General features: G+C 47.5%; 1 protein-coding gene across 1 annotated transcript in view; it reads right to left on the reverse strand.

Moving 5' to 3' along the window:
• Positions 1 to 15026, reverse strand: part of LOC149336214 (putative lysosomal cobalamin transporter) — a 39799-nt gene that overhangs the window by 10410 nt on the left and 14363 nt on the right. Inside the window, exons 6-9 of the mRNA XM_089552738.1 lie at positions 13357 to 13430; positions 9975 to 10235; positions 3795 to 3859; positions 1456 to 1669 (exon numbers count right to left, since the gene is read on the reverse strand). Coding sequence (XP_089408864.1) covers positions 1456 to 1669; positions 3795 to 3859; positions 9975 to 10235; positions 13357 to 13430 — 614 coding nt within the window. The remainder of the gene's footprint in view (positions 1 to 1455; positions 1670 to 3794; positions 3860 to 9974; positions 10236 to 13356; positions 13431 to 15026) is intronic.

The following is a 15026-nucleotide window of genomic DNA, read 5'->3' on the forward strand; positions in this document are numbered from 1 at the left end:
ACCTAGCGGATTGGAGCGGCACCCTCTGGCACCCACTGTTAAAAATGCATCTCCTACCTACTAGCCCGCATCCGCCCACCAGAATCCCAAGTAGCAGCGCAATGAAAAAGAGACGGCGAACCAAATTCAAAGGTACAATGGGAATGCGACCAATGTAAAAGAAAAAATTACAAGCAACAGTGCTAACGCAGATTTGCGGCATCACATCGTATGATCGCTTGTGGATTTTTTTACTAACGATTCACGATTGGCTATCAGGAAATGAAAGGCACGGTAAGTGTCTCACATCTCGGCGGACACCTCTGCTCTTCCTGTTCCTGTTATTATTTATTTTCTTTTTTTTTTTTTTTTACAAGCTGAGATGCACGACATCAGCAATAACAACACACTGTCTGTCGACAAAAAGGCCAAGAGGCAAGCTCCTTGAGCATGCATGGCAGGTGTATGTGTGCCCAAGTACTGATCATAAAAGATTTTGAAAGGAGTATGTACTTGTGTGAAAAATGGGACGAAAACGAGGAAACACAAACGACATGTACAATCGTTCGTGTTTCCTCGTTTTCGTCCCGTCTTTCACGCAAGTACATACTCCTTTCAAGCTATGAACCAACTCGCCCGGATTAGAGTTTTAATTGATCATAAAGAGCATCTTATTACTTCAATAACCGATACACGTTGTTCTGTGCGATAAAAGACAAGGTCAAGACACTCTGTTACAAGATGAAGTGACTCTTCACCTCAAAAATTTTCTTCTTCCATACTGTAGACACACCAGGGCAAGCCTGCAGCTGCCAACAATGTTTGCCATTTTTCCACTACAGCAGAATCTCGATGATAAAACTCTCACGTGACCGAAAAAGATATATTCGAATCACCCCAAAATTGTATCATTCAGAATGAACAAACTCTGTAAGCCACAACAACCAAAATCTATTTAGAGCCGCATGTCACCACACAGTGCTAGTGATGTGCAATGTGCGACTGGTGATCACAGCGATGGTGATGTGTGAGCTGCATGTACTGGTGATGTTTGGGCCATGTATTACAGCTGAGTGCTCGAGGTGCGGGTTGTGCTGCTTCCGTATATGGTTGCGAGTTCCACGCTCGCATCACTGAATGGAGCGTGGCAGAGTATTCGGAACACCCGTAATCTTGCTCATTGCACTAAACGAATTCTGACCAGAGAATTTTATGAATTCATGTCAGCCGTGTTCATGTTGCTAGGGCTCTCTACCTTGCCGTCAGCAACAAATGAAACGCGAACGAGACAAATGAATCACAACAAGCGAAACGAGAAGACGTTAGCCAGGGGGAAGCTCAATACAAGCGCAGGTTAGTACAACACCAGAGGCAAGAAGACTGCCCTTTAGAAGTGCCAATCAATCTTGCTTGAATTCCCTTTCGTTCTTTCCTAAATTCCTCGAGGAGAGTGCTGCGAAGCGGAAGGACGCCCACCCTGAGGAAGAGGCACCAGATGCCGACGCGCTGCAGGCCGTACGTGGAGCAGGCCACTAGCAGGAGCAGCAGGGCCAGCACCAGGGCCGAGTCCAGCAGGGAGGCTCCCCAGCGCTGCAGCCACACCAGGGCCAGGTCCAGGGGGTTGGGCAGGGTCGGGTGGGGCAGCACGTAGCCCATGCGATAGCCCAGGGAGTGCATGGCCTTGTCCACACTGCAGCAGGGGGAACAACCAATGTTCTTCACCCCCACCTCCGCTGACTTCAGGCATGTGCCAAACTCAGAACCTACATGCAGCCCCAAAAAATTCAGGGGGCACTTTGGCTCTCTAAAGTGCTGCAAGGCGAAAGCATTTCCTGGCGCACTGTTTGGCATTGACTGTGAGACTGCTTGTGCTGTACTAGTGCTTTATTTGACTACACACTTTGACTGCCGACTTTGACTGCTTCTTTAGCACGACTCTCTCTCTGCTTAGATGAGTTCGGTTGTATCCATGGCTCTGTTTGCAGTAATGAGGTATGTAATGTGGTCACCCACGGACGCCTTACGCCCCCTGTCGGAGCTGACAACAACTATTTTTTATTAGTTGTTGTGTGCTCCAAAACGGGGGCGTCAGGCATCCTTGGGTGACCTCATTACTGTGAATCCGCGCACTCTGAAGTCATAACCATCTCGAACAACTGAAAAGCGTGACACTTCTGCTGACAACCTCCTGTCGATAATGATGAGGCATTAAAGGCTTTCGCCTTAATATGAAAGGTAACACACTACCTACACTCAGCCAATGATTACTCCCAAGTACAAGTTAAAAGTGCACTTTTTCCTCCGTTCTGAATAGTTTCCTATAAGCAGACAGTAATGCCCGTAGCACACTTTCAAACTGCACCGTAGAAGTAACAAAAAAATTCGGTCTGGTGTGCAAACCGACCGTTCCCTTTCATGCTGAAGCTACCTGCCCAGTGAAGGCCATTTGGGTGTTACTTGGCTACTAGCACAATACCCACAGTAAAAGAGTAATACCATCAACATAACTTAATTTCACTGCCATCTTTGCATGCAGCGTGGAAGAGATACATGCAACATAATTCTGAACGTGCAAATTATGCAGTGTACCATTAAACCTCAAACAATGCCCCCTGAATGCAAAGGTATTGCATCCTTTCACCAAAGCAAGATTCCATAAACTTCTGACAGAGAGCACACACAGCACTGCGCCTGATTTTTCAGCATTAATGCAGCCATTCGTTGCTTTCTTGTGTAGGCTCTTGCCAGTCTACACTAATAACCACCCGCCATAACACTTCTCCAGAAATTGGAGTGTGTTCGAAGCGAAAGAGCTTCTGCAGGAGAAAGCAGGAAGTTTATCACTTGTGACAGTGACGGCTTGTATAAATACACGGATGAATTTCGCCTCAAGAAACAGCAGTTTCCAAGCTGTCCAAGCAGGTCCACGCATCGACACCTACCTGCGCCCTATGTGGAATTTCCCTTCAGTTCAGAACATCTGCGGCTAAAGCTATACCTTGAATAAATTGCCTAGATTGTGCAGATCCCACTCGGGGCAACAGGAAATCTTTACATTGCAAAACAGCTGTGCTACCAAGGGTACTAATCACATGCTCGGCACTGCACCAGAGCCCAGAATCCCTCTGTTCTCCAGGTGCATGGAGCATCATCCCACTCTTCCATTGCCACGCCCCTATGATGATGCATTTTTATGGCGCAGGAGCATCTGTGGCCAAAGAGCACTATGGCACAAGGTGTTTTTCATCTACTGAAGGGGGGGGGGGGGGGGGGGGGTCAAAGATCCACTGGCCAAGAATTTCACCCCACACAAGCCGAGCACGCGACCAGGGGAGTTTGTACCCATTTTATCACCAGTTGGTACCCGGAGGCACTGGGGATTGAACCTTGCACCTACCGCATGCGAGGAGGATGATCATACCACTAGGCCACTACAGCGGTTACTAGCACTGTCTCCAGCCGCCATCTCAGTACAACCGGGCAGTGGACTTCAGGCCCTGCTGAAGAGTTGCCCCAACGCATACAACTAAACTGGGAATACACAGCTCATTTTGTGTCTGCCGGTGCTTCACTCGCAGTCTGTTGTGGACATCACAAGAAAGTAGCCTCTGCAACAAATACATGCTGCTCTACCGTTAACACTAATATTAGTTTACCAAGTCTAGTGACTTTGTAGACACCCCACAGCTAGTCCACAGATAAATAAAATGCTGCTTTACAGATTGTCTAAACACTTTTTCACAGCGCAGCAGCAGTTTTGACAGCTGAGTAAGCAGACCCCAGGAGCCCGTCGACCGTTCTGTCCCCAGACTCACTTGGACAGCAGCAGGGACGTCCAGAGCAGCAAACCAAGCAGTGCAGCCACTATGCCCAGCACCACCTGTCAGATAAGGTTGGGGCGGGGACAAATACTTTTCAGTGAGCACAAGCCATGAATACATATGGCATCTGCAACAGTTCAACACTCCCATTGCAGGTTGGTAGCATCTTCAAACTAGGCACTGCTGCTACCCGAGCCCACATTCTAACTCTCGTCACATGAGGTAACCAAAGTGCTCAATGATCTGCTAAAGCAGCGGAAGCGGTTGCGACTCCCAGCTGCGCCGAGAATTGCAAGTGTGCAGTTGCATAGTCCGCATCTGGGGCATCCATGGCTTAAAAAGCCTCAACTGCGGAACAGTTTTGTAAACCACATTTTCTTTCCAACTAAAAGCCCAATACACTCAGAAAAAAGATTTTGTATGCTTTATAGATATAATGAAATCATTATCGAGATAAAATACGTCTGGAAATGTAACTGAACTCATTAGCAAGACTAAAATTTCTGAGCATTGCTCTTGACAGCAGCTGCTGCACCACTGCGATAACATCTAAGTTGCTTGGACGCCACAAGTGATTGCTCTAGAATTGGTGCACCTCTGAGACCATCGATGCTGCAGCTTAGCCTGCAGCAAGAAATGAAATAGTAGAGATGTGCGAAGAGTACTTTTTCGAAACCAAATTGAATACAGAATGGTACAGCTTCAGTAACGAGTTGAATATGAATACTGTAGAGTCAAAACAAATTGAATAAGAACTGAATTGAAAACTAATCACATATTTGTACAAAATGTACATTGACGCAAGAGAGTGAAGCGTTGGCAGTGCCGCTATAGTTCACGGAATTAAAGCTGTAGCTGTCGAAAGACAACAGTGACGACATCCACTAGAGGTACGCAGAATGAAATCAGTATGTTAACTCTGTGGCTGTCAGTCATGGGCACAGGAAAAATTGACAGACGATTATGATAGCCAGTAATGCAAAATTCGAGCACAGCTCATCATGGCTGGCAGGTGGCGTGCTGCGCTGCTAGCCGCCCTCCGGGATCTTCCCGTGGTGCTTCACTCTGCTACATGGACATCCGGTCATGCCGACTTGCCGACACTGACGTGGAAGCCAGTAACGGGTGTCCAAGAGCAGAGCTCTAACATTGCGTTTTGCTACTGATGATGATGGCAAACTAGCACCACCTCCGAGTTGATAGCAGGGACAATAAGAGTTATGAGCCATGACCTCCAATACCGGGCATGCTAAGCCTGGCTGAACCCTGCCACATCACCCAGTCTCTGAGGCCATATGTCTGAGCATCATTTACCACGACACACGAATAGAGCACATCGCAGCGCTGAACACGCACAGCAATCGTGGCAGCAAGCTGCGCAGCGTCGGAGTGGACTCTATTTTTGAAATGGTCATCAAAGAAAACTAAGGCGCGCCCAATTCTAACTTCATGCATAGTGAAAGCTCGTTAATTCGAACCTCGATAATTCGAATTTCGGATAATTCAAACTACACTGCTTGGTCCAGCCAAGCTCCATAGAGATCTGTGTATAAAAAAGCCCGTTAATTCGAAAGCGAGTCGGTTCCGCTACAGATAATTCGAACTACGCGCCGCCGCGTCTGTGCGGCTTGGCGAAGAGCACGTTGGCAAAAAAAAAAAAAGCATCTCCGCATAGTTAGAGGCTCGCAAGTCCTAAACGGGGACAGAAGATGGAACCAGATAAAACCGTGGATGAGTGGTTAAAGCCTATATGGCGCCATCACCGGCACGGCGGCCGGCGGCACCGGAGGGTAGGGGTAGGGGTAGGGGTTGGCGGCGGCGGCTGCCTATCCTCTTTTCCGCGCAACCTCTGAAACTCGCAACTAAATACTCGTTAATTCGAGCCCTGTTAATTCGGAAATCGGATAAGTACTATCGGCACGGTTCCAGCCAACGCCCGTGAAAGGCTATGACTTCGGACGGGCGCTACAAATTACGTGCGAAAAACTTTTTTTTTCTTTGCGAGTGTCGTCCATCCTTCCACCCCTCAGTCGCCAACGGAAGCACACGGTCCGCCGCGATCATGACGCCGGCTTGTAGCATCGTTCGCTGCAAAAGGCGTTGGCTTTTAGCATTGTTCGCTGCAAAAGGCGTTTGCTGCTGCTATCGCGCGTTCCAATGATTGAGTGGCGGTAGAAGGCATCCGCCCCAATCGCCCATGGCGCGATAAGGCGAATGTACTGAAAACGAGGCTTGCACAACCCAACAAGCGTTGGCACTCTGCCAAGTTTGCTTGCCCCCTTGCTAGAGCTAACGCCAAAAGTAAACACACCATGATGTTATCGCTGCGCAGCATCTTGGCGCGCCGCCAAGAAATGCATTGTGAACCGTGAAGGCGCCGAACGGAGGGACGCATTTTTTTTTTTTTCAAATTCTTTGGCAAAAATCAAGGGGGGTGGGTGAGTTCATTATGCGAGTAGGTTCGCTGCGTTGCGCGAGTAAATACGGGACATATACCTTAATGCAAATGGTTCTTGCCGGCTTTTTCGCGGCCATTCGATAATTCGAACATCGGATAATTCGAACTTTTTTCCCGGTCCCGTGAAGTTCGAATTAACGAGCTTTTACTGTATTAATTAAAAACTATCAAGAAACTTGAGATCGCATTCAATTCGTTTCAAATAATTTTTGAACATGCACCATTTCAGTCATTGAACGAATTGAATAGGAGGATAGTCAATTCAATTGCTATTCTAAAATTTTTATTATTAGCACACCTCTAAGAAATAAGGTCGCCAAATCAAATGCATTTTGGTAGCAATGCACACATATCCTCATGGTTGGTCCTGACGCCTTTCTTTGCAGTACAATGGAGCGGCACATCTACTTCTGTGACTACTTCAACCAATCTATGAGCGCTTTGTGGGATCAATCCTCCAAGAAATCAAAGTTAGAATACGTGTTCCTAGTTCTGTGCTCTGCAAACTACACAGTTAGCAGGAGGGGACACTTGTGCTGAAGGTACGTAAAAGCAGGAAATGCATTCAGTGGGTGGTTGGCTAACACCAACTGGTGACGTGCAAAGAAAGAGCCACGCTAATGTGACATCACTGCTAAACTCTGGTCATCGTATCGCCACCACAGCAGTGCTGTTACCACAGGAAATCCCATTTATTTTTGGCTCCGAGACTCACTTTTTGAACTTGCCTTTCAAGAGTAAAGTCAGATTTGCTCCTTACAGTGTGCAGAAAAGCTGGCTCCCAAGTGTTCCACGCTTGAACCCATCCCCAAAAGCCCAGGGAAGAGTGCACACAGACCAAGTGTTTTGTACCACATGCAAAAACGCCCTTACAATGCCCGTGTTTCAATAGACGGAACAATGACAAGGCCGAAATACGGTGAGATCTCTCGACTGCCCCGTCGCCTGTGGCAGAAGGATGAGCTGCTCAGGACGGCTCAACAGTTTGCAAGGCACCTCCTATGAATGACTGCCAACTGCAGAGTTATCACACAGCAGCCCCGCCACTCTGCTAGCTTGCAGAAGTTAAATGCACTCGATTCTTGGACACTGTACACAATTTTCGAAACTGGTAGGACTAAAGGAAAGAAAGAAATACGGAAAGGAATCAGACAAACAATGGGCGGTGAGGTGTAGGAAATGGTAAGGAAATACATCGACCTAGGGCTAGCAGTGACCTCAGACCCGAATCATGAGTGTGAAATAGGCAGGTGAATAAGAACTGGGTACAATGCATTTGGAAGATGCTTTCGGGTCATTAACAGTAGCTTACTCGTATCCCTTGAAAAAATTTATGTACCGTATTTTCCGGTGTATAAGACGCACCCTTGTATAAGACGCACCTGCCAAATATGCAAGCTGTCACTGAAAAAGTTCATATATAAGACACACCCGTGTATAAGACGCACCCCAGTTTACCCAGTTAGGCTAGTGAGGCTTAATTAAACACGCTTGCGCGACTATCGCGAAATGCACCGTACCTGTGAGCAATTCTTAAGCAACGCTAAGTGATTGAAAAAGGCAACACTCACGCCATACCCGCCCAGGTTTTAGCAAAAAAGAAAGAAAAAACGATACAGCTCCCCATATGTCCATAACAACATTTTATTTCTACTTGAAACCTTCGAAGTCTTCATCTTCAGATGCGCTATCAAAAGGTTCACCCATTTCTGGAAGCAACTCGGCTGAAACATGCACTACGTACACGGAGCAAAAAAGTTGCAAAAGGTGACTAAAAAAGAACGCCGGCTTAACTTGACAATGGCGAGAAGCGCGATTGTCACCATCTTTTGGCGCTTTTCATTACTTTTGCTTGGGGCCTCCGAAACAGCCGCGCGTTTGTGATCCCGGAAGTCGTCATCCCCGCCGTTTCATGATAAAGATCACCTAGAATGTCGCGCACGGCGGTCCCGGTATTGAAGTATTAACCGTGTTACAACCGCGTTATTGGTAGTGATATTTTTTAGGTGAAAAAAGCTTGAGCATGAACCGGAGTAATCGATGAACTCGCAAAAAAAAGATTCGCATACAGTGGAACCTCGATTATACGACGTTCAGGGGACCGCGCGAAACCGTCGTATAATCCGGGTGTCGTATAATCGAAAATCAAAGAATGCGGCCAGTGGCGCTCGGCCTTGCGCCGAAAACTGTTGACCGGCTTCAAGCCCGCGGCAAGTACGCCAATCAGATTAAAAAAGACAAAACCGAGCATTTGTTTGAAACAGATTTGCAAAAAAATCTTTATTACCGTTTAAAAAAAATCGGTAATTTTTTTTTTTTTCACCTTTGCCCAACCTCGGCGCATCAACTTTCTTTCAAGGGCTGCCACGTCCGGCAGTAGGTCGCCAACATTGTCGCGCGCGCAAGCAAAGCGCCGGATGCTGTCGACGCTCTGCAACACGTCCGCGTAACTAGGAATGGGAGCGCAAACCTCTGCATCGTTGTCCACTTCGGAAGTTTTATCGTGGGGCACAAGCATCCATTACTTCCATTACAAAAAGCGCCGCTGTCCTCGATTGGGCGAGCGCGGCCTCGCCCGCTTATCTGTTTTTTCATCAGCGTCGGCTTCCGCGGACGCATCTGTTGCTGGGACGCGCGTCTTATCTTTTCTCGTTATCTTTCCTCTGATCTTTGAACTCTCCTCGGCAGCGGTGGTGGCTTGGCTCACGCCAGTAGGCGGGGGGGAGAGGGGGGGGGGGGGCGTGCGCTTTCCTTTTCATCCTTCTCTCAGTCGCAACAACAACACGCAGGCCGCGCCTCCTTGGGACTCCGACTGCACAGGCTCGACGAAAAAGAGAGCAAGTGCACTTGGCGGCCTCCGCAACGCTCTCTTCCGCGCAAAAACGGGGGTGCTTATATTCGCATGCAAAGTTTTTTTTTTTTTCAGAAATTTTTTTCCGAAAATAGGGGGGGTGCTTAGAATCGCGAAAATACGGTACATCCCGGCCTGCGTTTGCTGACGACCTTTTTGACGGACGGTACGAGCCAGCCGTCGTACGAAGCGGGGTCCTTCTAAAATTTGCGTCGTATAACCGAGGTTTTTAATGCATTGTCTCTATGGGGGTTTTGCCGGGACCGCACAAATTCGTCGTAAAATGCGGGTCGTCGCATGACCGGGGGACGTATAATCGAGGTTCCACTGTATAAGACGCACCCTTGTATAGGACGCACCAGCAAGATTTTCGAAAAAAAGCCGCGTCTTATACACCGGAAAATACGGTATAACTGTATCCTGCCAGTACCCACCTATGGGACAGACACCCGGAGGTTGACGAAAAGACAGATTTAATTTAAATTAAGGACAGCATACTGCGTAATGAAAAGGAAAATGACAGGGGTACCGTTATGAAACACGAAGACAGCAGAGTGGGGCAGGGAAAAGTAAGAAGTCAAAGACATGCAAGCTGACATCAAGAAGAGGAAATGGGAATGGGTGGGGCATGTAATGCAAAGGAAAGATAACTGATGGTCGCCCATGGCAATGGAGTGGACTCCAAGGGAAGGCAAGCAAATAGCAGGAGGCAGCAGAGAGTCAGGTCAAAAGGCGAGATTAAAAGGTCTGAGGGGTTGCTGGAGCTGGCATGGGGCATGGTTAGTGGAGGTCAGTGAGAGAGAGGCTTCTGTCTAGTAGTGGATGTAGCTGGACTGATGATGGTGACGACTACTACAGTGCTGACCTGAAAGGGCCTGGTGAGGTAGCGGAGTTTGTAGAGGCAGCTGCCACGCAGCTGTTCCAGGCGGCGCTGCCGCTCGTCCAGGTCCCGCAGCTGCTCCTCCAGGCGAGCTGTGCGCTGCCGGTTCGAACCGCCTCCATGCCGTGCCAGGGAGTCCAGCTGGGTGCGCAGGGTGCGCCGCTGCTCCCCGACGTCGGCCGCCTCCCGGGCCGCACTGCGCTCACCCAGCACCAGCCGCAGCGGCAGGGCTGACAGGCCAAAGCCCTGCACACCAGGGGGGGGTCCCGTGCCTCAATGTCGTACAGAAAATCTCACACGTCATCACAGAAAGCAAGCAATCGATTACATTTACTTCATCTCAAAATGTAACTGATTTCAGTGGAGACGTTTTCTTTGGCATTCTTCCGTTTCCTTGTGAACATGTCAGCAAAGACACCGAAGAGTATCTCAGTGTACTATAGGGGACAAAAGTGGTATACTCCCAACGGCGGGAGCCGGAGCAACGGAAAACTGCGGCATTTTGGCAAGCTAAAGTACAAAACATTGAAACGAGCCAAGCGACTTGCCTGCTGAGAATAAAGGTCACGCAATGACTCTCTTGATACCAGATGCTGCCTGTAGATGGCGTTGCAACACAGTTTTTCGTTGCTCCCGCTCCCGCCGCGTGGATTATACCACTTTACCACTTTTGTCCCCAATAGTACATGCCAATGGGAAGTGCATTGCTTTAACATATGGAGACCTTGTGCACCACCTCGAAGTTAATGCATGGCATCATGCTTCACTGTTGTTCATGATCTGAGGGGAAAGGCCAAGCTCACTAAACAAGACATTCCACTAAGCCATCGCAGTGAAATGCAAAATGCGAGACAAGGGGCTGGTCAAATGCATACTGCTCAGGCTTGCATGTACGGACATCCTCGTGTGCAAGCCTTCTCCGCAGCTCAAACACAATAAAAGTCTGCTCCCGGGCCCACCCGAACAACATTCTCTCTGGCCTGTAGAAGAACAACAGAATTTCCCGTTCTGCCTTACTAACGTTGACAGTGGTGCCATTTACCCAGGAAGAAAAATCCTTCATAGTACTACAACTATCACTGTAGAAGTTTATTCACCTAATGACAACGCCCTCAAGAGGCTCACAGACAGAAAGCTACCACACTCAAAACTGAGGTGTCTCAGGCATACACACGTCTACACCTACAAGCCCTTTACTTCTCTTTCTCTGGGATCACGTCGTTTTCTCTACCCTAGGAGCCGTTTACCATATTAGCCGGTTTAGGCTCTTCCCTTGAGTCCAGTGCTTACTATGTAGAGCTGTTGGCGCAGCGTGTTTTTGTATGGAAAGGGCTTCTACCCCTTTGCCCCTATACATGTATACTGAAAGCCGTTCATTACTGAAAGTCCTCTTGTCCCTAGCAGCTGTGGATGCACGTATAATGTGTTGTGCAGCTCATACTTTGCTGCATTTCTAGGATGCACGAAATCCACCGCTATCATTTCCGAGCCCGTTCTGACATATATAAGCATATACAAGTGATGCATATCTGTGTGTATGTAGGACATGGACCGCGCATGCTATGCATTCGAATCTACACGAGGGAAAAGTGCGAGCTGGTATGTGCATGGACAATTATCTTTGTCCGGTGGATGTATTATGATATCTCATCGTATTAAGACAGCACCACCCACCTTATATACTCCATTTCCATCTTTCCTTCCCTTGCCCTTGTCCTCTTGTGGAATATTATGCCAGGATCACGTCTTTGCAACCCTTCTACCTTTCCTCTCATCACTAAAGTTTACTCTCCCTCCATCCTCAATACTGTGCAAGATAGAATATTGTCTTTCCAAATAAGCTGGCGTGATAAGTCAGATGCCTTTCGAACTTCCTTCTTTTATTGGCACACACAGTGCAGAGACACACAGCGCGAGCAAGGAATAGGGCAAGCGAACAATATTTTACTCCCCCCTATACAGTACACTCGCAACAATTCAAACTCAAATAATTTTCACTTTCCGTTAAGTGAAGCCAAATTTTTTTTGGACTGGTACATGTTCAAAGCATTTTACAGCTGCTTAATTTGTATCGCGATTTCTCTTAAGTTCCCTTAACTGAAACTTTTTCTCCACCTCCAACACACCCCACATGCAAAAGGGTGGCGGCCGGGGTCATATATGTCAGGTTTGCAGTTTTGCAAGAGCTCAAAATTTTGCCCCTCCAACCAGTAAGCTCAGATGCAGACCAAAAGGGGGCCATGCCATGGTCCGATAGGCACACCAAGCAATCAGAGGCACACCATCGCAGCACTGTGTTATTTTCTGGGCTTCGCTACCACCCTGCGACAACTGCGGCTATAGGCTGTGCATCAGTGAGCCAGGACCAGCTGTATGCTGTTCCAGACTATGACTGGTGCCTTGCTGCTCTCTATTTCTCACTCGAAGGCATCTTGCTGCTTCGGCGCAGATACATGTTCCCCTTGATTCTGTCCATGTAGTCCTGTATGCCAAACATGTGCACTCCTCCCAAGCTGCTCGTCGTGTGTATTGTGAAGCATCCTTACATGGATGCCACTGCTGTAAGGAGGAGGCACCATTGCTACCAAGTCACACCTGTGAAGGAGGTCATGGAAGGCCTTACTACTATGGAGCAGTTCTGCTTTGATATTACCGACAGTGGGCATGTAGTACAGCATGACGGAATTGCGAAAAATGGTCACTACCAAACACTTTTGAATTACAAGCAGATGATAGTTGTCTATTTGTTCATCAATTAAATTTGGAGCGGTGTGAAACAGTTTTTTTAAGTTCTTTTTCCTTGCATCCATTACATGACTCGACCTTTAAATAATTTGGACACTTTTTCCAGCCCCTTGAGGTCACAATTAATGCGATCTTATTTTTTTAAGAAACCACCGCATTACCGAAAACGTCTTTTCAACCACACAGCCATATTGAGTAAGCATATCAGTGCCTTTCACACATATTTTATCTTGTGCTGATGCTTTTAGCTACACTTGCATAGAGAAATATTCGGAAATACTATTTTATGCACGACATTCATAAAGCAAATCACATTTAGCTTTAGGTCACATTATGGTGCACTTCCGATAACCTAAACACAATTCTCCGGTCCCTTGAAGTCTCAATCAATGAGTGTCTATTATTTGTGTCTCAAAGCCTGGATGGCTTCCCGTTTTCTGGAATCTCAGTGAAAAGCAGCCTGCATCAGCATAACCGGTGTAAAATCATAACCACAGAACCATAAAAGCATAACCGGTGCAAAACTGGTGTAGAATGGCAAGACCAGGCATAAGAGACCAAGGAAAACGAGTACCAAGACAACAAGACACCCTGGTATACTCTATGGGGCACTACAGCTCACCGTGTATATGATGAGCAGGAACATGCCAACCAGCATGAACAGTGACAGCAGGAAGCTCAGGGAGTCTTCACCGCCTGCGCAGTTTGTAAAGACGGCACACAGCTGGGACAGGCAAAGCAATGCTGCACTTTGCACCAAACAGAATCAGAAAGATAGTGGCTAAGACAAGCCCAACAAACACTGCCACCAGTCATCTATACCACGAGACAGGCGGCAATCATGACAAACTACATCAAATCTAAAAAATTCAGGAGGCACTTCGGCTCTCTAAAGTGCTGCAAGGCAAAAGCCTTTCCTGGCGCACTGTTTGGCATTGGCTGCGAGACTGTTTGTGCTGTACTGGTGCTTAATGTGACTAAACCCTTTGACTGCCGACTTTGACTGCTTCTTTAGCAAGACTATCTCTATCTGCTTCGATGAGTTCGGTTGTATCATCCATGGCTCTGTTCGCAGTAAGGAGGTATGTAATGTGGTCACCCACGGACGCCTTACGCCCCCTGTCGGAGCAGACGACAACTATTTTATTAGTTGTCGTGGTCGTGTACTCCAAACGGGGGCGTCAGGCATCCGTGGTGACCTCATTACTTCAAATCCGAGCATTCCGAAGTCATAACCATTTCAACCAACCGAAAAGCGTGACACCTCTGCTGACAACCTTCTGTCGACAACAATTAGGCATATAAGGCTTTCGCCTTAAAATGTCTACCAAGTGACATTTCTGCCAGATTCTAAAGCGGTGGCATCTCGCAATCAAGAGGAAAAGGATATCCTACCTTCTACTTCTCTGTTCTACATTGTCTGCCACAACTTGCAGCTCGGGCATTCATACCCACACCGTTCTCCAACCACGGAAACTGTATAGCCATGAGTGCAATCCTAATACAAAAAAGGCCCAAGCGCTAAACTATACATTACACACTTTATGAGCAAGGTCCCGACAAACTCTTCTAAGCACTCACTACAGTGGTACAGTTCAGCATAACGACACAAACTTTTAAACAGCAGCAAGTCAGTTGACTGTTCCTTTCGTTGTGAGAAACAGAGCCTTTATTACAGAGAAAGGCAAAGAGGTCATCACAGAGCACACTTCTCTTGCCAGCTAAATCTGCACTGGAAAAAGAGTACTGGAAAGCCAGTACATTCTAGGCACTGTAGTTTTGCTGATAACTCGTTGAGAAAGGTCTTCATGCAGCTCGCTTATGACTAAGAAGGTGTGTGACTCCACTACAAGAGCACTGTTCTCATAATAAAGAGAGTTCTACAAGCAAGAGATTGAGTGGCATTATCGAGCAACCACCATAACTGCTGCGCCAAAAGTGGCTCCTACATACTACAGTTACGCTTTTCCCTCATAACTTGGATGCATTAGGGTGCCAATTCGGTGGACCTACACGCAACTCTGGCTCCCATAAGGGATGCACATAGTTGTAACTCTAGGCCTAACCTGTGTCCTTAAAGGGGCCCAGAAACACAATCTTAGTTGACTGTTTTGCCTGTTGATCGCATACAGTGAGTTACAATGGTGCTATTAGCGTCGGTAATACCGCGTATATTCCGTTTTTTAATATTTTAATGTCCTCCCAAAAACAAATTTATGGCTCTGATGGTGTCCCCACACAGTGGCGGGTTTTAGCAGCGGATATGACGTCACCTGGCGCGAGCTCAATGAT

Source organism: Amblyomma mixtum, chromosome 7, assembly GCF_055824585.1.
Source record: "Amblyomma mixtum isolate Tamu chromosome 7, ASM5582458v1, whole genome shotgun sequence".
Classification (NCBI taxonomy): Eukaryota; Metazoa; Arthropoda; class Arachnida; order Ixodida; family Ixodidae; genus Amblyomma; species Amblyomma mixtum.